The sequence below is a fragment of the Pongo pygmaeus genome, chromosome 13, assembly GCF_028885625.2.
Source record: "Pongo pygmaeus isolate AG05252 chromosome 13, NHGRI_mPonPyg2-v2.0_pri, whole genome shotgun sequence".
Classification (NCBI taxonomy): domain Eukaryota; kingdom Metazoa; phylum Chordata; class Mammalia; order Primates; family Hominidae; genus Pongo; species Pongo pygmaeus.
In genome coordinates, this window is record NC_072386.2 from 104,674,725 (window position 1) to 104,697,323 (window position 22,599).

General features: G+C 53.7%; 1 protein-coding gene across 7 annotated transcripts in view; it reads left to right on the forward strand.

Moving 5' to 3' along the window:
- The first annotated feature begins 5,513 nt into the window (after window positions 1-5,513).
- Window positions 5,514-22,599, forward strand: part of COL27A1 (collagen type XXVII alpha 1 chain) — a 160,070-nt gene continuing 142,984 nt past the window's right edge. For 3 of the 7 annotated variants that reach the window (XM_054501615.2, XM_063649841.1, XM_063649840.1), the window contains exons 1-3: window positions 6,714-7,255; window positions 13,947-14,017; window positions 19,062-20,836. In XM_054501615.2, coding sequence (XP_054357590.1) covers window positions 7,194-7,255; window positions 13,947-14,017; window positions 19,062-20,836 — 1,908 coding nt within the window. In that variant the 5' untranslated portion in view covers window positions 6,714-7,193. Of the gene's footprint in view, window positions 5,605-6,711; window positions 7,256-13,946; window positions 14,018-19,061; window positions 20,837-22,599 lie in introns of those variants that run through there. The other 4 variants (XR_010123360.1, XR_010123361.1, XM_063649839.1 and 1 more) reach the window with 3 other exon arrangements.

The following is a 22,599-nucleotide window of genomic DNA, read 5'->3' on the forward strand; positions in this document are numbered from 1 at the left end:
GCCGACTGTGTCTAGTGTCCATGACCAAGCCACTCACTGGCCAGAGGAAGGAGGCCACCATGCTGGGCTTTGTTCAAATAGGGTTCAACCGTTGGGGTTGGGAGGGATGCAGTCTCCACTGAAGGACAAAGAGGTTGGATGAAGATGAAACTCTGTTAGCAAGGACCCAACAACAGTGTCCGAACCTGTTGCAGGAATGTCCTTGGATGATGGTCAACCCGCCCCCAGCTCTGCCTCTCTTCCCTCCCTCCTTCCTTCCCTGATTCTTCCCTCCCTTCTTTGCTTTGTCCATCTAAGATTTACTGAGGGGTTCTATGGACATAAGACACAGCCATAGCCTTGCAGGGCTCCTTGTTGTATAGGTGTGTGGTGTACCAGGCAGGATGGGGGCCGGCATGGCAGAGCAGAGGGAACACCGAGACAGGACTCCAGTGAAGAAGAGCAGGAAGGGCATTTCTAGGCAGAGGTGGCCACAGGAGCCAAGGCCTGAAATCATCAGTTGCTTTCATCCCCACCCTGGGCTGCTGGGGGTGGCCCAGAACTCATCACTAATGGCTTGTCTGGTATAGCCAATGGTTCTGGACACATTACCGGGCAGAGGTCAGAGACCTTAACTTGCCACAGTGATCATATCTGGAAAATGGATCTAATTCTTCCAAGGATGACTAACTGTGCTGAAGGCTGGAGAGAGAGGTTTGACCCTCTGCGGTTAGACACAAAGGTGGGAGGCCCTGCTTTTCACACCAGCCCTGCTATTAACTTTGTGTGACTTTGGGAAAATCATGAATGCTATCTCTGAGACTCAGTTTCCTCACCTGTAAAATGAGGAATTTGGGCTAGGCAGCTCCACAGGTTCTTCCAGGTCTGAAAAGTCTCATGGGACCCCACATCCGGGTCAGTGTTGGCCACCATAAGTGGGCTTTGGATCTCACAGCCCTTTGCCACTTGGTCTAGCCCTTGGGAAATAAACCCACAGAGGGGAAGAGGCAGAAGGGCCCGGATGGTGGGACCATGTGCCTAGAAGGTGCTGCCCTCCCAGTGGTGGCCTGGGAGCTTCTTTGACTTCTGCCCTTATTCTTTCTGGTAGAGTGATTGTGTTTGGAATTTTGGCAGCCACCAGGCTAGAGTGACGTAGTCCTGCAGGCAGAGCCCAGTCCCTAGGAGACCAGTGGGCCATGAGGACAGCCAGCACTGGCTCCAGCCACCTGCCCTGGGGAGAGAAATGGGCCCACATTGCCTGGAGGGGGTGAGAGAGACACTATTAGAATCTGCCTCACTCTCCAGTCTGGAATTCAGTTCATTTTACCAAAATGCTTTGTGCTGGGTGCTAGGAATACAGCCATGAGCAGGGCAGAGCAGCTCCTGCCCTCAGGGAATGTAAGGTCTACATTTAACCAAAGAATTACAGGAATGAAAAGTCAGTGGGGACCCATTCTTGCCTTCCCATGGTTCTTCGGCTGAACGTGACTCACTCGCTCATTTCTTTCCCTCCATTCTTTCTTTCCTGCTTAAACATCACCTCCTCAGAGAAGGTGATATTTAAATAAAATAGCCCCTATTTAAATAAAATGGCCCCACTCATCATTCTCCCACTCCACGCCCTGCTTAGAGGTCTTCATAGCACTCATGACAACCTGATGTCATATAACAGATTTGTGTATTTCCTGTTCCTCTGTTAAGACAGATGCTTTGTGTGTACGCTCTTCAGTATGTCTACAGCACCTAAAATCGGGTCTTCCATATGCATTGGGTCTGCATGTGCCCAACAAATATCTGTTGGTGGATGAGGGTCATTATGGAGGAGAGGGAGGAGGTGGCGGGGGGAGGTTAACCTGGTGTAATCTGCTGAATTTACTTTCTTTCATATTTTCATTCAGGCCTTCATTCCGTCATTTGCTCAGCACTTGTGGAGAACTTCCTATGTGCCAGGCATTGTGCTTTGTGGTGTTGTCAGAAGCTAAACATGGCAGCCCCGTCCAGCAGGGACCACAGCTTGTATTTGCCAGTGGCCAGCTCAGGGCCTGATGCGTGACAGCATCTCCCTACCAGGGAAAGAATGACTCCATGGTTAGACATGTATTGTGTGCGTATCCTTTGCTACATGCAGGGTGGGGCTGCCAAATGAAAGAAAGACCCAGCCTGGTATGCCCACAGCAGTGCAGGGTATTGGAAAGACTGGGGGACTCTAGTTCTTCTCCTACTGGGAGGACCCTGGTTCTCCTCCAAGCCCCGCAGTACCACTTAAACAGGCTTGATTCGAGGCAGGACTTCCTGATCTGCATTTTTTGTCGTCTTTCTCTTTGCTGGCCTCCTTCCTCAGACCATAGCACTTCTAGAGCAGAAAACCCAGCCTGGTGCACAGTGGGTCTTCAGAAGCAGCTTGGTGGGTAAATGGATGTGGATTGATACTTGGGGCAGTATGCAACCTCTGTCCTGTAGGTTAAGACTTCCTCTAGGGCCAGGTGCAGTGGCTCATGCCTGTAATCCCAGCACTTTGGGAGGCCAAGGTGGCAGTATTGCTTGAGCCCAGGAGTTCAAGACCAGCCTGGGCAACAAAGTGAGACCCTGTCTCTACCAAAAAACAAAACAAAACAAAAAAAAAAAAAACACTTCATCTAGTGGTTCATTCATAAACATTTTGTGAGCATCTACTGTGTGCCCAACATTAAAGCTATTGCAACCAACAGCTTCTCCTAAGGCAGATGTGCCACAGAGACCAATGGGTCCATGGCTGAGCTGCTTGAGCAGGGAGCAAACTATGTGGTCCCTGAAAGTCCCCACCAGGCCAGGAATTCCCATCCTGAGACATCTACAGAGGCCTGGCAGCCTCTGTCCACCTGGTTCCCAGGCTTACTGCCTTCTGCCCCATAGAAATGGGCCCCTTAGGGCTGTTTGGTGAGTGCGCTGTCCCCTTTGCAGGGTGGGTAATGGCTTGGTGTCTTCCAGATTCAATGTCCATCAGAACAGTTAATGCCCAGTCACTGGCTCTGCGCCAAGAACCTGCCTGGCAGGAAGACTGGGTGTGGGGAGATGGCAGAGGCAGGATACAAGGCCCTTCCTTGGAATTCTCCCCAGTGTCCCTGCCTCCTCTTCTCAGCTGCCCATGAGCTCCTGGAAGGCCATGAGCCTCATTTCCCTCCCGACCTAGCAAAATGCAGTTAGCCCTCAATATTCACATACAGAATTGGATTTCTTGTTGAATGACAGTCTCATGCCTCTAAGCTCAAAGGGCCCACACAGATCATCACATTTGATGCACCTGTTTTGCAGATGGGCAGAGTGAGGCTCTGAGAAGGGATGCTCAATCCTTTTGGGTTCTCACAGCATTCTCACGGGTCTTTTGGGCTGCCCTCGGTGAAGCAGGCAGCGTTCCCTGGCACTAAGCCTTGCCTATTCAGATTTGTGAGTGAAATTTGGAAAGGCCTTGGTGCTTAGCCACTGACCTGCTGCCTGCCTGACCTTTCAGGAAATGCAGCCCCTTGCCTGGAAATGGCTTTGTGGACAGTGAGTCATGTGGCATCACCCACACAATACAGTGGGGAGAACTGGACAGTTTCCCCAGTTTCTCACTGGGCCCCACCGCCTCAATCCTCCTTCAAAACCTGCCTGAAATCCACCTCTGTCCTCTTGGTCTTTTTGTGACTCTTTCACTGGAGATGTCCTTCTCCTCCGTGGCTGCACATTTATCCAACACACCCTTTAAGATCCAAATGCCACCTCCTCCTGGGGGCCTTCCTTGGTTTCTTTCCATCCCTTAATCAGCTTCACAATTCAATTGATCTACATCTCTTTGATGACATTTATCACATTCTCCTTATATTATCTTATCTTTATGCAGTTGCAGGGGGTTCTCCATGACATAGTGATGTCTGATGTCTCACATCCAGACTCTCTTCCTTATCCCAAGTTGCTGTGCATGTCTCCTGTCCACATTACAAATGCGTGCGTGACCAGAAGTCAGGACCATGTGGAAATTTTTGTCCCTGCCCCCACAGTGGCAGACCCTTTTCCCCCAGAGTCTTGTACAGGGGTCTGCATACTGTAGGAGTTAAAACAAATAACTTATTTAAATTACCAACGTTTTGAGCATCTATTGCATCCCAGGCTCCATGTGTCAGGCTGGGTGTGGGGACACAGAGATGGATCTGACAATGACAGCACCATGTGATGTGTGCTGCAATCCCAGTGTAGGGCATAGCAGCTCACCAGAGTCAGGTGAGCTCTGGGCACCTAGAAGAACAACGAGGTTGTGAACAGGCAGAAAAGGGTCAGAGGGACACACTGGGAGGAAACAGTATGGAGAAAGCATCGAAGCAGTCAAGCTTACCTGAGCCTGGGTGCAGGAATCAGAGAGACTGGAGCTCAGGAGGCCGGATCTGAAGCTGGGGAGGCTGGTGAGGATCTGCACAGAACCCCTTAAAGCCTAAGATTTGGATCCTTATGACAAGATGCAGAAGTTTGGAGTTAGGTTACCTGGGTTCAAATCCCACCTCTACCACCTACCAGTTTATGTCAGCTTTCCCATCTGTAAATGGAGAGAAAAAAGCGGGCCTCCCTTAAACCCCAGCACTGTGTGGGTCAGGGTCTGGACTAGGGTGTGGCACGTGCAGAGATGTAACATACCAGGAGATGCCAAGAAAACTCAGCAACGGAGGTAAATTGCCCAAAGCAGTGCCCCAAACCCCTAAGTAATCAAAATAATATTTTAATTTTTTACTTTTAAAATACTTTTAAAAGTATCAAAATTAATGCAAAACCCCACAATGAACAAAATATCTAAAATGTAAATAAAGACAGGGTCTGCATGGTACCAAGTATGCAACTGAAAAAACATCAGTTATGATTGAAGAGGGAATTCTCAACCTTAGGGGGCCGTGGACTTCTGAAAATCGGAGGAAAGCCCACGGCCCCTCTCCCCTGAAGAATGCACAAACATGCTCAATTTGTGCACAGTTTGGGGGTGTTCTTGCACTCCCTGGGGTTCGTGCACATGGAAGTTAAGAACTCTGGTTCAACATTGGGGGTGCGGGGGTGGCGGGGGTGGTTCCACGCGCCGGCCAGCAGCCTGCCAGTTCCCCAGTCCCACGACTGGCCTCCCTCCTGGCAGCCATGGGTGCTCTGCCCTCTGCAGGAAGCAGCGCACAGCTATGCAGCTCTCCCCACCCCCCTACCTCCCCTCTCTCGGCTTGGGACTTTTCCTAAAGTTTGTTGAAACCAGACACCTTGCTCGACCGAGCCCGCGTGCAGCCAGGGTTTAAAAGGCCGCCTTCAGCGCCCCCTCCCCGCCCCCAGCGGAGACTTCAAAAGGCCCGGCGGGCGCCGCGGCCCCAGCACCTATGAGCCGCCCCCAGCTCTCGGAGCCCGCGTCGGAGCCCTTGGACGCAGAGCGGCCGAAGTTCGAGCGCAGGCGGACCGGGTCGGCGACGCAGTTCCGCGCGCCCATGCCCCTCCCGGTGCCGCTGCGCTCCGCGCGCCCGCGCCCCGTTTAGGGAAGGGGACCTCGCCCCCCCGCCCCCGCGCCCACGGCTGCGGGGACCCATGAATACAAATGCCGTTAGGCGCCGGAGGAAGGACCGACCGGCCAGCCTCGCACTTAGGAACCCAGTAAGTGCTTGGGGGCTCCTGGAGCGCTGCGAAGTGTTATGTGCCTGTGTGTGTGCGCGCCTAAAGTGTGCGCGTATGGGGAGGTGGGTACACGCGTGAGGAGTGAATGCGTGTGTGCACATGTGCGGTGGGCACTCTCGGAGAGCTGTGTGCAAGTGAAGGTGTGCGCGCGTGTGTGCACCTGGGGTGTGTACACGTGTGGGGGCGATATGGCCAGGATAGCGTGCATTTGTGCCTGTGTAAGCATCTGTGTGCATGCTTCTGCGAGTGTAGAGTATCAGCGTGCGCCTGAGCCCAGATATCTGAGGATGCGTTTCGTGTGAACCTAGGAAGGGTGGGTGGCTGGCTGTCCCTGCATGTGACCAGGTGTGAGCGTGTGTCTGAGTTTGGGGAAAGCGTGGATACGTGTGGGAGTGTGTGTGTGCACCGGTGAATAAGTGTAACTTTGCTCGTGAACGAGTGGCAAGAGGTGGTAGAGGCGGAGGGAGCTGTGGTCCCAGGGCTGGACTGGGGTTTTGGGTGTGAGAATTTGCCCAGGGGCCAAGGTGTGCAGCTCTTAGCTCCCGTATGGGATCCGAGGGAGTTTTTGTCGATTCTGGGGAGGTGCGTGGTTGGTGGTGGTGGTGGTGGTGGGGTGCGGTTAGATTCCAATTTCTGACAGAAGGGAGAGAGAGGGTGGCAAACCCTTAACAAGCCCACCCTGTATGTTCTCCAGGGCGCTCCGAGTCTGGGAGCGCAAACGTTTGGTGGGCGGTGGGGGTCACGATACTGGTTGTCGTGGGCGTCTGGACACCAAGTTCTGGTCCTAGCTCCGTCTCTGAAACTGTGGGTTTCTTCCAGGAGTAGAATTTGGCCCTTCTCCCCTACCCTAACCCCCCATTGGAGGACCCCCAGCCTCACCAGTCAGAAGTTCCCAGTCTCAGAACGGTGATCAAATCACCGTGAAGCCCTGGGCAGCCCCTTCCTTTCTGTGAATCTGTTTCCCCATCTATACAAGGGGGAGGGGGGCGGGTGTCCCATCGGGGCTGTAGTGGGCCAGCTGAGGTTGTATCCTTGGCTCCGGCCGGCAGGGGGCAGCAGGGGGCAGCAGAGGGCGGCCGGGCGCGGGGAGGAGGGAAGGTGGAGAGCCACCGCGGGCCGAGACTTTAAATCGCCTTCATTTCCCCCAAATCCTTCCTTTTCCTCTCCTCCCCCAGGCCGGCGGGGAGGCAGCTTCCACCGCCCTCCGCGCGCCCTCACCCGGCCTTGCTCTGCCTCCGGGGACCGCCAGCAGCCCGCCTCCAAAAGTTTGATCATCTCTCTCTCTCTTTTTCTTGCTTCTTCTTCCTTTTTGGTGGAAGCAGAAAAGGACCGAGGCAGGGGCGAGCGCGGCGCCCGGACTCCTGGGACCATGGGCCTGGCGCGGGCGCCCGCGGGGCCCCAGCCGCGCTGCCTGCCTGCTCAGGCGCCCCTGGGCGCCGGGCTGCGCTGGGGGCTCGGGGGCCGCGCGCTCTGAGCCGGCCTGGCGCGGCGGGGCGGGGGGCTGGCGGCCCCATGGGGCGCGCCCACACTTGCCCCCCGGGCTCGGGAGCATGAAGTAGGGGCCTGCCATGGGAGCGGGATCGGCGCGGGGGGCCCGAGGCACAGCGGCGGCGGCGGCGGCGCGCGGGGGGTGAGTACGAACTCGGGGACGCCCCCTCCCTAGCTTCCTGCTGCTCCAGTCTCGGGGAGGGCCGGGGTTCCCCGCCATGCGGTCGCTTCCAGCGGAACGTCAGCTTCCTGCCCCTTCCTGCGCCCCCGCGAGGCGGGACGCCAAGGGTTAATAGGGGCTGCGCCCCCGGCCGGGCGAGAGTTGGCGAGCGCTGCCCGCCCTGCCGCGCCTGGCCCGGCTGCCCGATCCCGTTGGGGCGGGGGCAGAGCCAGCCCGGGGGTCGGGGGTGGGGGTGGGTGGTGGCGCCTGGAGCGGCCAGCGGGGTGCGGAGGGGGGCTTTTTGGATGCTTGGGGGAGGAGGGGGGTCTCCGTTTGGGGCCGTCTCGGTGTGTTCCGGTGTCTCGGTGTCTGCAGGTCCCAAGCCTGTACGTCTCCGTTTCTATCTGTTCTTGTGAAATTGTCCGCAAGTTTCTAGGTCACCAGGTCTCGGGTTCTGCTCCTGTCTCCGTGTCTGTGTGGCTCTGCACGTCCCCGCGTTTCTGGAAATCTCCGCGTGTGTGTGTGAGTCGGCCTGGGTCTGTGTGTCTGTTTCCTGCTTCTCGGTTCCTCTCCCTTTCACGTGTGTAAGAGAGAAAAAGTGAGAGCCAGCATGTCAGAGCAGAAAGGGCCCTGGGCGATCGCTGTGCGGAACCCCTCAGTGTACAGATCGGGAGACAGGGCCGGAGAGGGGCAGGGACTCTCCCAGGAGCGGCTGCGCGGAGCTGGGGCCCAGAGGCTGGGATTCCCAGCGTGTGGAGTAGGAGTTGTAAGAGAGAGTGAGCCTGTGCTGGAGCCGGCGCAGCGTGTGGGTGTGTGTGGGAGCCAGCAGCATACAAGCAGCCCCTTGGGGCCTGTGGACGGCGCTCCTCTCTTTCCATCCTGCCCCCAGGACACCAGGACACTCCCCAGAGGCTGTTAGGGCTGTAGCTGGGCCCTGCCCCCTTTGAGCTGGAGTCCGCGGGATGACACCCCCTCCTTTCTTCCCCATGTCTTGGAAAAAGCTCGCTGTTTGCGATTCCCCCGCCCCGCACCCCCTCACCACAACACACACACACACACAGACACACACACACGCACACACACACGGCACCAGTGAGCACACTGCTGACTCATTTTCTCCAGAAGACCCTGCGCCAGGGTAGATGCCAGCAGTTGGGCAGAAAAGTGGTTCCAGGCGAGCACCCCATGGTGGGGCTCCAGCTTGGGCAAGTGGGCAGTCAACACTGCTCGGAGGCCCAGTCTCTGCTTTCTCCTGCCTCCCTGCCTCCCTTGGCATCACGTTGTCCTGCATCATGTGCGCTCTGGCTCCAGCATACCTCTGCTCTCCAGCATGCCTCTGCTCCTGGACCCTTCTGGCCGGACCAAACTCCATGTCATGTCTATGGACACATCCCTGGCCTCTGCCTCCTTCTGTTTCCTCCCTGTACTCAGAACATTCTCCCTGTCCTGTGCCTCCACCGGCCCTGCGGACCCTCAGCAGCCAGCAGCCTCCTGGGGGTCTATGTCCCTTTCTGAGCACACTCCCCCGGTTCTTTGTTGGCATTTTCTCTCCTCCGTCTCTGTCCAGGGACCCTCTTGATACCCACATGCCTGGCTTGGCTACGCAGAGTACCATATCCACTGGTAGGGGACAGCAATGAGACACTCATGGAATCATGTTGGTGAGAGGCAGGTGGCACCACAGGAGGGCCACGAGGCTTGCCATCAGGCAGGCTCGAGTTTGAATCCTAACTCTGCTGCGCCAGCTTGCGTGAGCCACTCTGCTGCTTGTTTTTCTCTTCCACAAAACCGGCACCTTATTCCCAGCTGGCTAGGTTTTGTGAAGATGAACAGGACCATGCTTGTAAAGGGCTTAGAACAGGGCCTGGCATATAATAAGGGCTCAATAAATGGCAGCTGGTATTTGTATTATTCCCTTCATGTTGAATGGGTGTGTGAGTCAATGGGAAAGTTCTGGGCTGCATCCTATCCAGACGATGACCTGTCTGTGTTCCCATGGAGCACGTGGAAGCTGTGAAGAAAGCCCAGGCATAGCCGTCTGGGCACAGGGGGTCTGGCCAGTCCATGGAGGCAGGTGGGACAGGTCCATCCCACTTGATGAGCTGTAGTTCCAGCTAGCTCCCTTTTCAGCTTTTATCCCATGCGTGAACAGCCAAGCCTAGTGTCCACAGGGCCACTTTCCCTGTGTGTTTCTGTGGCCTGGGTCTCAGCTCAGAGCCTTCAGTGACTGTTGAAGCTGGTGTGGGTTTCCAAGATCCTGTGTGTTTCCAGGTAATAAGGATGGAAGAAAACTATCCAAGCAGGCTGCCGGTTCTGGCAGTGTAGTTACCCAGGAGTAGCCCCATTTGGTGCACTGGCAGAGGGCCTTTTGCAAGGGCATAGGAACACCTGGGTTTCCTCCTTGGAGGGCTGTGTGGCCAGACGATGTTTCCATGAGACGTTTCCTCGCGGCTCCCGTTTCGGCTGCCTGCTGGCCTCCCTGGCCTCTGTGCTCTGGTCCTCCCCACATTCTGGAGCCCTGGGTTTGCAGAGACAAGGCCCACAAGACAAGTGGTGAAAACAGAAGTCTGGAAGAACAAAGCCCTGAGCCAGCACAGGCACTAAACGTGATTAGCAGTAGCCTAAACAGGATTGGAACGGGAGCAAAAGAATCGGCAGGGCCTCCCTCTGAGAGCCAACTTTCCAGGCCTGGAGCTGACTTAGATGGCTCGTTGGCTGCCTGGGTTGCATCTCTGTTCCTGCTGGTGAAGGCTGGGGCTCCGGTCTCTGGCAAGTAGGAAGTGCCCGCAAGTCTCCAATTTCTGCTCCATGGAGACAGGTCAAATGAAAAGGACTATCTGTTAAGTCACAGACTTGAAGCACCGTGTGGCTTTGGGCAAGTAACTTTCCCTCTCTGGGCCTCAGTTACGCATCTTTTCAAAGAAGGGAGAGAGAGGACTAGAATCTGACCCCTAGATGATCTTAAATGGCCTCCTCCCACTCTGACATGCTCTATACTTGGGAAGTTTATGGGTCAAGTGCACACAGAATCCATTTCCAAGAGGGTCAGCTGCATTTGTCAGGGAGAATGAACGGAGGTTGAATACTTTTGTAATAGGCCTTCGGGGCTGAAGTCCTCAAGTTGGAAGCCATGGTGTTAGGAAGCTTCATTGAAGAGAAGATTCTGATTCCATGTCTCCTGTGAGATTTCTTTCTCCTGATTTTCAGGGATTACAAGGATTTGCCCTCTAATTCTCTGCAGAGTAGTCACTTTGGTATAGCTGTAGCCAGGGAAATTGACCAAGAAGGACGTGTGATTTTTGTACCTTCTCTTCCCCACCTCGCCTTTCTTTATCAGTTTGGGAAACTTCCTAGGAAGTTTGGTATGCGACATAATCCAATGAAGGACTTAAGGAGTGAGGGCAGGTGCCAGACAAGGGCCAGGAAGAGAGGGGGCTGGAAGGAGATGGAACAGAAATTAGTGGGGTCGAAGGAACACAGGAAAGCAAGGGGTAGTCTCTTCTGAGGAGGCATTCATGGAAAAAATGAGTTCTAAATTTGGGGACTGCTGAATGACAGAAAGTACAATCAAATTCTTTATTGCAGGATTTCTCAGAGTTTTGGTATACAGTTGTGCTTTCTGGATTGTCAAGACTGGGATGCAGGGGACAGCTCTTCCCTAATGTATCTGGCCAATTTCCTAGAAAGCATGTCCCTGGTGGGTGTGGGAAATACTACTAAAATTATGAGCCCAGACGCTGCCCAGGATGGAAGTACCTGCCTTCCCTGAGCCTTGGTATTCTCCGTTTGTGTAATTAAACAAAACTGCCTTTTATTTCTCTCCGGAGCTCATGCTGTTGCCATTTGCTTCAAGTAAGCAAGTCATGCCACAAAGGTTGGCCCTGCCCTTCTCCCCAGGCAACCCCAGGGCAGCTTGACACTTTGACCTTTAGTCGTTGCCCATGGTGAGCTGGGGGCCCGGCCCCATGAAAAAGGCAATTCTCACAACAGTGGCAGCAGATTGGATAGGATGAAGAGGAAGGACCAACGATTATCTTGGAGCAATTCTGGAAAAAGTCAGAGCAGGGGAATTAAGGCTTTGGGAAGACACTTTTTTAAATCTTTTTTTTTTTTTTTTTTTTTTTGAGGCAGAGTCTCGCTGTGTCGCCCAGGCTGGGGTGCAGTGGCACGAACTTGGCTCACTGCAAGCTCCGCCTCCCGGGTTCACGCCATTCTCCTGCCTCAGCCTCCCAGGTAGCTGGGACTACAGGCGCCCACCACCACGCCTGGCTATTTTTTTTTTGTATTTTTAGTAGAGACGGGGTTTCACTGTGTTAGCCAGGATGGTCTCGATCTCCTGACCTCATGATCCGCCTGCCTCGGCCTCCCAAAGTGCTGGGATTACAGGTGTGAGCCACCGCGCCCGGCTGTTTTTTAAAGTCTAGAGTCCTGTAATATCAGGTAATATTAATTCATCTTATAAAAATATACTGGACACTTCCTATGTGCCTGCCAGGGGCTGGAAATATAAGCCCGGCATGGTGGCACATGCCTGTAATCTCAGCTACTCGGGAGGCTGAGGTGGGAGGATAGCTTGAGCCTTGGAGTTCAAGTCTAGCCTGGGCAACATTGTGAGACTCTGTCTCAAAAAAAAAAAAAAAGAAAAAGAAAAAAAAAAGAGTGAATAAGACAGGCATCCTTGCCCTTTAGAGACTTTGTCTAGACAGGGAAATAGGAGAGTAGACAATGACCACACATGTGAGACCTGCTGTAGTGCGGCATGTGCGGTGAGCTGCGGGAGGTGACACCCAAGCTGGGATCTAATGGATGTGTAGGAACTGACCAGGCAAAGGAGTAGTGTCTACATGATGGGAGTAGCATGTGCAAAGGCCCAGAGCTGGAGACTGCATTCAGGGGGCCATCATTGGCGTCTGAGTGCTGTTTCAGCTGGTTTACATTATGCTGCAAGTAACTGAAGACCCAACTCAAAATAGTTTAAACAATAAGGGGGGTTATTCCCATATCAAGAGGCCTCAAGGAGGAGCAGTACTAGGGTTGGTGAATTCAGCATCCCAACAGTGTCTTCAGACACCCACTATTTTTCTATTCTGCTATCCTCACGTGCTCATGGGGCTTGTTACCTTATGTGCCCAAAATGACTGCAGCAGCTCCGAGCAGTATGTCCTTACTCAACAACATATAGAGGCTTGAAGAAAACCTTCTCTGTCCCTTTGAAATGCTTTCCCAGGGTCCCTAACAGGCATCCCTCACCTCTCATTGGCCACATTTGGGTCATATATGCATGCCTAAACCAGTCACTGGCATGGCAGATGAAATTCTCGGGATCAACTTAGATTTATCCAGATTCATGTAGGATCCTCTAAGTCCATGCCTAGGTGAGCAAGCAGGAAGGAGGGATGCTGTGGGCATGTAATCACCAGTGTCTTCACCATGCCCACGGTGACAGAAGCTGTTGTCTAAGGTGCCCAGGGAGTCTGGGAAGAACCTAGGGTTCCAGTTATCAACCCTGGCAGACAGGTTTCCTAGATTACATGATTCCACAGAAGCACGCCATCCTAGCTTTCCTCTTGGAAATGCATCCTGGGCCTGTCTGTCCCAGCCTTAGCCCTCACCGCCCACCTGACACAGCTCTCTTGCCTGCGTCCCGCCTGTCTCTGGCCACGTGCCAGCCTCCCCTCTGCCTGCCTGGGGATCAGATACCCCAGGTGGGTTCGGGTGTCACTGGTGGCTGCTCCCACAGGAAGGTGAAATTGTATCATTGCCTTTGCCCATCTTGGCAAGAGCCACAGAGCAGAGCTTTAACCCTTCCTGGCCCTAGAGTGTAGGGACAGTGGGGACTGTCTAGGGGAGTATTTTTGTGGCTGGCAGCAGACTGAGCCCTTGCCATGCATGAGCTTGTTGAATCCTCATGCCCGGCCTGTGAGATAGAGAATATCAGCCCATGTTGCAGAAGACAAGACAGGCTCAGAGAGGCTGAGCGACTCATCTGGGGTCATACAGCTGATAAGTGACAAGGCCAGGTTTGCACCTGGCTCTGTCTAACTCCCCCTCGTCCCCTCTGTTTTCTTTCTCCCACTTTCCATTAGGATAAAGCCAAGTCGGGAGCTGCCTTCACACAGCACTGGTTCTGGTTAAGGGGTCTCCTCTCTCCTGCCCTGTGTGGGGATTGGTCTCCCAAGCAGACCAACCTGGTCTTCCTGCTGACCTTTCACCCCTGGCTCTGCTGCCCATTGGCTGGGGTCTGGGGAAGGGTCTCAAGATCACAAGGCTGTAGTACAGATGGGGAGACTGAGGCCCAGAGAAGGGGAGGGGCTGGCCCCAGTTGCTCAGTGAGTCAGCATCAGATTTTGAGCTGGACCCTAGATGTTCCAATGACCAGGGCAGGGCTTTCTATGCGCTGCTTCTTCCCCGTTGACGTTGGCTAATTGATCTGTGAAAAGCGAGGCTGTGTTTGTCTATGTAAGCAGGTCCTCACTGAGAGGCTGTGCCTGGAGGCCGGGAAGAGTGGGCTGCTGCTCTGATGGGGTCCTAGAGCCTGCACCTGGCCTCCTGCCTCCCGTGGGCAGGACTGGGGTGAGACTGGGACTGGTGTCCACTCCCAGCTTCCCCGGCCAGATCCGGGCGTGAGGAGTGGAAGCTGATGCCGCCTCTGCTTGTGTCTCCTGGTCTCTAGGGGGTTTCTCTTCTCCTGGATCTTAGTCTCGTTTGCCTGTCACCTGGCCTCCACCCAAGGAGCTCCTGAAGGTAATTCTCTCTTCTCTTTGTCCAGGGGGAGACAAAGGAGAACGGAAGGGGCCTGAGAACTCAGGGGTAGGAGGCAGCCGTGCCCGTAATTGGAACTCAATGCCTCAGTTTTCCCATCAGTAGAATGGAGATGATAATTGGCAAATTCTCTTTAGGCTTGAAAGAATGACATTTGAGGCCAGGCTCAAGCCTGCAGTCCCAGCACTTTGGGAGGCCGAGGCGGGTGGATCACAAGGTCAGGAGATCGAGACCATCCTGGCCAACATGGTGAAACCCGATCTCTACTAAAAATACAAAAATTAGCTGGGTGTGGTGGCAGGTGCCTGTAGTCCCAGCTACTCGGGAGGCTGAGGCAGGAAAATCGCTTGAACCCAGGAGGCAGAGGTTGCAGTGTGCCCAGATCGCACCACTGCACTCCAGCCTGGCAAGAGAGCAAGATTCCGTTCCCCCCCCCAAAAAAAACAACAAAATCGCATTTGAAGTTTTTGTAAAAGGGTAGGAAGGACTCTGTGCAGAAATGTGGAAGAGTGATTGTTGTGTTCCTTTCTGGGGCAAAATTTGAGTAAGTTACTCCGGTTTTAAGCCTCAGTTGTCCCTGTTCGTCCAATAAATGCTCTAAGAACTGCTAAGAAAAAAAAAAAAAAAAGCATTAAGCATTAACTGTCATGGCCCAAGCCTGGGATCCCATCTTCCTTTTCCCGTGAGATCCTGCTTTTCCCTCCTATCCCTGAGGGGCTGTCCAGGGAGCCGGGGCAGTGATGGGCTGGCTCCACATCTGCCCAGGGAAACTGAAACCTCTCCCACATCTGTTTGTCAAGCAGCCGCATGCCTCTGAAAATAGCTGCCCTTCCCCCGCCTTCACACCCAGCCCGTGTGCTAGGGCAGGCAGCCCGGCACGCTGGGAGTCCCTATGGCCTGACCTGGCCACTCGGCAGGGATTGGGCCCCTGGGAGGGCAGGGCTGTGCCCGGAAGAGACTTCTGCTGCCCAGCAACATTTTGTGCAAATGTCATATTTTCCAGGCTTGCTGTTTCCCCCACAAAGTAGGTGAACAGCTGTCCAGAGTCCTGAGTCAGTCACTGGGGCGGGGGGTTGGGGAGAGGTTGGAGCTGTGTAGAGCCAGTTTTATGTAATAAAGGGATCTTTTGGGGGCCAGCTGGCAGGCTCCTTCTATCTTGGCGTTGGGCTGAATTCATTCCCCTGTCCCCCATCTCTTCACCCTTGATGGGATGCTGGATGTGTCTCCACCCTGCTTTCCAACAAGCCTGGGAGGCCCCAGGCAGAATAGCATCATGGCTAAGCACAAAGACCCCAGAGTCAGGTGGCCTGGGTTCAAACCTTGGCTGTGCCTTTTTTAAGCTGCAAGTTATTCCCTCTGACTCTTCTGAGCCCCCTCTATAAAGTGAGGATAATAAAGAGTACCTGCTCCATAGATTGCTGAGAGAATCAAGTGAGATCATGCCTGTAAAGTACTTGGTATCTAGTAAGTGTTCAACAAGTATTAGTTTTTCTTATTGCTGTTAATTAGTTACCTGAAAACTTTGGGCAAGAACAGCCCTTTCCTATGCCCTGCGGGGCTCACAGTGGTCAGACTCACAGCAGCTCTGTGCTGGTCACATTTGCCAGGTGTCAGGGCTTGAGACTTTGCCCTTTAGCTGCAGATGGTCTTTGGGGGACACCTGGAGACTGCTGGTTGTCAGCTTAGAAACACACCCAGTGGATAGGGGAAACCTTACCCGTGCTGCCTGGCCCAGCCAGTTGTGACTCTCTTTGGGTGAGTGCAGGTTAGCCCTAAATTCGATGTGTGGAGAGAGATGTGAGCAGGCCTGAGGGGCCCTCCAGGGGTTGTTGAGCGGGGACTAAAGGAAGGACCAGGTGGCTTCCTGCCCTTACCTCTTGTCCAACCAAATGGCTCCTCCCATTCTAAGTCCCACTTTATAGTGAATAATAGTGAATAGTATTTCATGATAATATGAGGGTTTCAGTGATTAAAACATATACCACTAAGAGAATCCTTAATCAGTAGTTTATTTTAGCTTAGAACCTGAGGACAGACAGATGGGAGAAAGGATGGGAAAGAGGAGTTTGAAATGAAATGAAAGCCCCTTGGGTCCTAAGGAAGAATAAAGGTCTTAAACTCAAGCCAACCTGAACCAGCAACACAGAGCTATAGAATTCTTAGAACATTGTAACTCCTGTGCTATCTCAAGATCTGTTTCTCTTGTCTTACAGGCAGGGAATTGAGGCCCAAGGGTCAGTAAGACACTCAAGCAGAGTTACTCAGTGTGGGGCTTGGGTGAAGATGATGAGGAAGATGACCATTTCATCTTCCTAACAACCCTATGGTGTAGGAGCTCTTTATAGCCTTGTTTTACAGTGGAGGGAACTGAGGCTCACTGCTGGTCTTCTCAGGCTCTAAATTTTGGCTTTCTGACTCCAGGGTCTGCTATAGAACCATTATAACATGCTGCCAGCACTCAGGTTCTCAGTTTCCCCCAGGGAACTGTCCTTCTATCCATTCATCCAACCATTCATCTGCCTATCCATTTACCCATCCATTTATCTATCCATCATCCATCCATCCATCCATCCATTCATCCATCCATCCAATATCCATCCATCCATCCATCCATTCATCTACTCTTTCATCCACCCATCCATCCATTCATCCATTTATCTATCCATTCACCCATCCATCCATCTACCAATTCATCTACCTATCCATCCATCCATTCATCCACCCACCCATCCATCCAGCCAGCCAGCCAGCCATTATCCATGCATCCATCTATTCATCTATTCATCCATCCATCCATCTATCCATCCATCCATCCATCCATTCATCCATTTATCCATCCATCCACCCATCCATACATTTATCTACCTATTCATCTACTATCCATTTATCCATCCATTTATCCACCCATCCATCCATCCATCCATCCATCCATCCATCCATTCGTCTACCCTTTCATCCACCCATCCATCCATTCATCCATTTATCTATTCATTCATCCATCATACATCCATCCATCTGCCAATTCATCTACCTATCCATCCATCCATTCATCCACCTACCCATCCATCCAGCCAGCCAGCCATTATTTATCCATCCATCCATCCATCCATCCTTCCATCCATCCATCCATTCATCCATTCATCCATCCACCCACCAGTTCATCTACCTATCCATCCATCAATTCATCCATCCACCCATACAGCCAGCCAGCCATTATCCATCCATCTATCCATCCACCCATCCATCCATCCATCCATCCATCCCTTCATCTATTCATCCATCCATTCATCCATCCATTTATCCATCCATCCATCCATCCATCCACCAATTCATCTAACTGTCCATCCATTCATTCATCCACTCACCCATCCAGCCAGCCAGCCATTATCCATCCATTCATCTATCCATCTATCTATCCTTCCATCCCTTCATCTATTTATCCATTTATCCATCCACCCATCCATCCATCTACCTGTTCACCTGCCCATTTATCCATCCATTTATCTATTCATCCATCCATCCATCCATTTTTCTATCCATCCATCCATTCATTTATCCATCCATCCATCCGTCCATCCATCCATCCATCCATCCATCTATTCATCTAGTCATTCATCCATCTATACATCCATCTACTCATCCATCCTTTCATTCATCCATGTATCCATCCATCAATCCATCCATCCATTCATCCATCCTTCCATCCATCCATCCATCCACCTATTCATCTACCTATCCATTTATCCATTCATCCATCCATCCATTCATCTATCCATCCATCCATCCATCCATCCATCCATCCATCCATCCATCCATCCATCCATCCCCCAGTTGTCAGCTGAAGGCCAAATGCCAAGTGTTATGTTCAGCTCCCAGCACAACCTTTGCAGGGGGTGACAGGGAGAGAGCATTCAGTAGTCAGGGCCTATCTTTCTGAGCTCAGGAGAAGGGCCCTGAGGACCTGACCCAGACTCAGATTCCAGAGGCAGCTTTTCCTTCCCTGCTGAGTCAGAGCTCAGGAGCCTGCTTTGCCGACACTGGCAGCTCAGCTGACTGAAGGGGTCTAATGACCTGGGAGGGGAAAGCTCAGGAAGCCTTTCCATAAACACTCTGGAAGCCCTCCTTTTGCTTTTGCTCTGGCAAGCCCTGCTGACATAATTATTGGGCGGATGTGACCTGGCCAGACCACAGCAGATATCCATACGCTTTGCCAGAGGACAGAGGTTGCAGGGATGCTTTGATTGCTTCCTCTCCTCTCCCCAGAGCCCTGCAGGGAGGAGGAGGAGTCAGCAGAAATGCCATCACCCTTCTGATAGCAGATAGCAGCCCCCTGGCCTGCTAGAGACACCTGGGGAGTGGCAAGGGGAATGGGTGGGTCCCTGAGGAGATGGTGAAACCTGTCAGACCCTGGGACATCCTTACCAAGCTCTGGTGACAGGTCTATTCTTGTCATCCTGGTCCCTCACTTATGGGACTGCTTCCTGGAGGAGACGGCTTTCCAGGTGGAGAAAAAGGAGTATAACATGTCATTGTTGGGCAGCCTCTAACACTCTCAGCAACAGCATTTGGTGATTATCATTATTTTTAGTATTAGTTATTATTTGAAAGGGCTTCTTTTGACGAGGCACTTAAAAAATGTATTCACTCATGTAATTGTTACATCCTTCTGAGGTTGGGGCTGTTACTATCCCATTTAATAGATGGGAAAACTGAGGCACTAAAGTCACAAGATAGGTAAGTGTTAGAGGTAGGATTTGAACTCAGGAAGTTTGGCTCCAGAGTCTGTTTTTTAACCCCAATATGCAAGATTATGCAGCCAGATAAGGGGTCACAATCCCTGCCGGATAGTTCCAACGCTGCCCTCTCAGCCACCACCGTGGGGCGGCGTTATTTTTAGATGAATGAACAAAGGACCAGGTAGCTGTGGGTGGACTGTCCACATTGCCTGTGCCCCTTAGGGGGTAGGGGGTGGGGCAGGCTGGAGCAGGCCCTGACTGCGTCCTCTCCCCTTTTCCCTCCCTCTCAGATGTGGACGTCCTCCAGCGGCTGGGCCTCAGCTGGACGAAGGCCGGGAGCCCTGCACCCGCGGGAGTCATTCCTTTCCAGTCGGGCTTCATCTTTACGCAGTGGGCCCGGCTCCAGGCTCCCACGGGCACCGTCATTCCTGCCGCCCTGGGCACAGAGCTGGCGCTGGTGTTGAGCCTCTGCTCCCACCGGGTGAACCATGCCTTCCTCTTCGCTGTCCGCAGCCGGAAACACAAGCTGCAGCTGGGCCTGCAGTTCCTCCCCGGCAAGACGGTCGTCCACCTCGGGTCCCGGCGCTCGGTGGCCTTCGACCTCGACATGCACGACGGGCACTGGCACCACCTGGCCCTCGAGCTCCGAGGCCGCACAGTCACTCTGGTGACTGCCTGCGGGCAGCGCCGGGTGCCTGTCCTGCTGCCTTTCCATAGGGACCCTGCACTCGACCCTGGGGGCTCCTTCCTCTTTGGGAAGATGAACCCGCATGCAGTCCAGTTTGAAGGTGCTCTGTGCCAGTTCAGTATCTACCCTGTGACGCAGGTCGCTCACAATTACTGTACCCACCTGAGGAAGCAGTGTGGACAGGCTGACACGTACCAGTCCCCGCTGGGACCTCTCTTCTCCCAAGACTCTGGCAGACCTTTCACCTTCCAGTCCGACCTCGCCCTGCTAGGCCTGGAGAACTTGACCACTGCCACACCAGCCCTGGGGTCACTGCCAGCAGGCAGGGGATCCAGGGGGACTGTGGCGCCCGCCACGCCCACCAAGCCCCAAAGGACTAGCCCCACAAACCCTCACCAGCATATCGCGGTGGGAGGCCCAGCCCAAACCCCACTGCTACCTGCCAAGCTGTCAGCCAGTAACTCACTTGATCCCATGCTCCCAGCTTCTGTTGGCAGCTCTACCAGAACACCTCGCCCTGCGGCCGCTCAACCATCACAGAAGATCACAGCCACCAAAATCCCCAAAAGCCTCCCTACCAAGCCTTCAGCCCCTTCTACTTCAATTGTCCCTGTCAAAAGCCCCCATCCTACCCAGAAAACAGCTCCATCTTCATTTACAAAGTCAGCCCCACCCACTCAGAAGCAAGTGCCACCTACTTCCCGTCCAGTTCCTGCGAAAGTCTCCCGTCCCACAGAAAAGCCCATCCAGAGGAACCCGGGAATGCCCAGGCCCCCACCGCCCAGCACCCGGCCCCTACCTCCTACCACCAGCTCCTCTAAAAAACCCATTCCCACACTAGCTCGGACTGAGGCCAAGATAACCAGCCATGCCAGTAAGCCGGCCTCTGCCCGCACCAGCACCCACAAACCTCCCCCATTTACTGCTTTATCCTCATCTCCTGCCCCTACTCCTGGTTCTACCAGGACTACTCGACCACCAGCCACGATGGTACCTCCAACCTCGGGCACCAGCACTCCCAGAACAGCACCTGCCGTCCCCACTCCTGGCTCAGCTCCCACTGGAAGCAAGAAGCCCACTGGATCTGAAGCCTCAAAGAAATCTGGACCCAAGAGCAGTCCCCGGAAGCCCGTCCCCCTCAGAACTGGGAAGGCAGCCAGGGATGTCCCCTTGAGCGATCTGACAACCAGGCCTAGCCCCAGACAGTCCCAGCCCAGTCAGCAGACCACCCCGGCCCTGGTATTGGCCCCGGCGCGATTCCTGTCCTCCAGCCCCCGGCCCACGAGCAGTGGCTATTCGTTCTTCCACCTGGCAGGATCTACGCCTTTCCCTCTGCTGATGGGGCCTCCGGGGCCCAAGGGAGACTGTGGTTTGCCGGTAAGACTGAGTGGGCTCTGCATGTTGCTTGGAGCTCCAGTGGGAGACTGGGGCATTGGTCAAGTGGTTGCCCCTAGTAAAGACAGGAAAAGGAGCAGCTTAGAGCAGGGAGCTGGTTATGGGCACATCCTTGGCTCCAGCCAGGCCCCCGGCTCCTCTGGCTCTGCTAATTGCATCATTGCCCACCCTGCTCCAGATTCATGATCCACTGGGACAGACTCAAGTCTGGTGGCTACCCCCAGGTGAAGAGCATCCCTGGGCTTTGGTTGGCCCAGGTCCAAGCCTATTCTTTGCTAACCCAGCTGCAAAGGTCGAACAGCTTAAGGAAGGCCCGTAGCTGACTGGCTCCAGATCATGCAGTGAGTAAGCAGCTTCCAAAGCCCCGTTCTCCCAGCTCATGGAGCAGGGGTCCTTCTGGCCCACCAGCTTGTCTGAGAGCTGCAGACAAAGGTCACACATGGGGAGCTCTGGATATGTTTTGTTTGGCACGTGCAGTGTTCTTTTTTAAAAATCCAATAAGTTACTAACATTTTAAAAATGTGAGAGATTTCTTATAAAAAGACTCAGCAAACAGCTTCTCTTGGAAAGTGGGAGATGGCGATGGTGCTTGGGCCACCCCGTTAGGACAAGTCCGTTCCTGTCTGTGCTGGTCCCCACTTCTGACTGAGTCTTCTGACCAGTCCTTTCACCCGTTTATGTTACCTGCCTGCCTGGCGCCTGCAGGGGTTTGGTTTATAACCCCCTGGTAGGAGTTTGGGGTGCGGAAGGTCAGCGTGGGCCAGAAGGAAGAGGAAGGGAGAAGAAAGAACACGACTTGCAGGATGGTCTCAGGGTCGATGCCTCCGGCTTGCCTGGGACCGTCTCTAGGGGCAACAACCTTCCCACAGCTGGAGGCCAATTCCTCCGGGTGGGGAATGATGGGATGGCGTTTCCAGAAGGCTCAGGGCTCTGCTCTGTTCTCCCGCCTTGGAGATGACCACCGTGTGGTGGCCTCTGTCTCTCCTTCCTGAAGCCGGCTCTCCCACTGGGCTCTGTGTTTGAGGTTAGTCCTCCCCACAATGCGGAGACAGTGGCAGATGCTGGGAATTCCCAGGCCTTCCAAACACACTTAATGAGTTTTAATAATCATTAGGAATAATATTTATCCAGCCTGTCTCCAAGAGGACGGAGAGTCCGCCTTTATTATAACCATATTGTCGAACTTATGGAAACTGTATGCATTGCTTTGCAATTATGTCAACGTTCTGCTCAAGTTCCGTGTTCTGAAATTGGCAGCATAGAGAGCTGGGAGCCACCACTTTCTTGTGGAAAGAACGAGGAACCCTTTTCACCTCTCCAGCCAACCCAGGCCAACTCTGGCACCAGGTGCCTTGGGGCCCTGACAGCTCAGTTTCCCACGCTGTGTGTGTGCTGGGCTCAATGGCGGTGAGGTCAAAAGGGGAATTGTCCCCTCCTGACAGGACATGGTGAGGTCCATGGTCTCAACTCTGGCCACACAACACAACCCAGCCGTGAGGAGGAGGCCAGCCCTCCCTCCCAATAACGTGTGTGGTGTGGAGAGAGGAGCGGAGCTGGCCCAGGGCAGATTCTATAGAATCCTGGGTCTGCTGTGTGTCTGAGTCAAATACTTTTTCCTGGGGCTTGGGGCTCTGGGTCAGCAGGAAGTGAGGCCTCCTGCCAAATCTCTTTGAAAAAGAGGAGGCACTGAAGTGAAACTGGTCAGTCAGTGGTTGCTTGGGGATGACTTAGTTCAACTTTCCTTA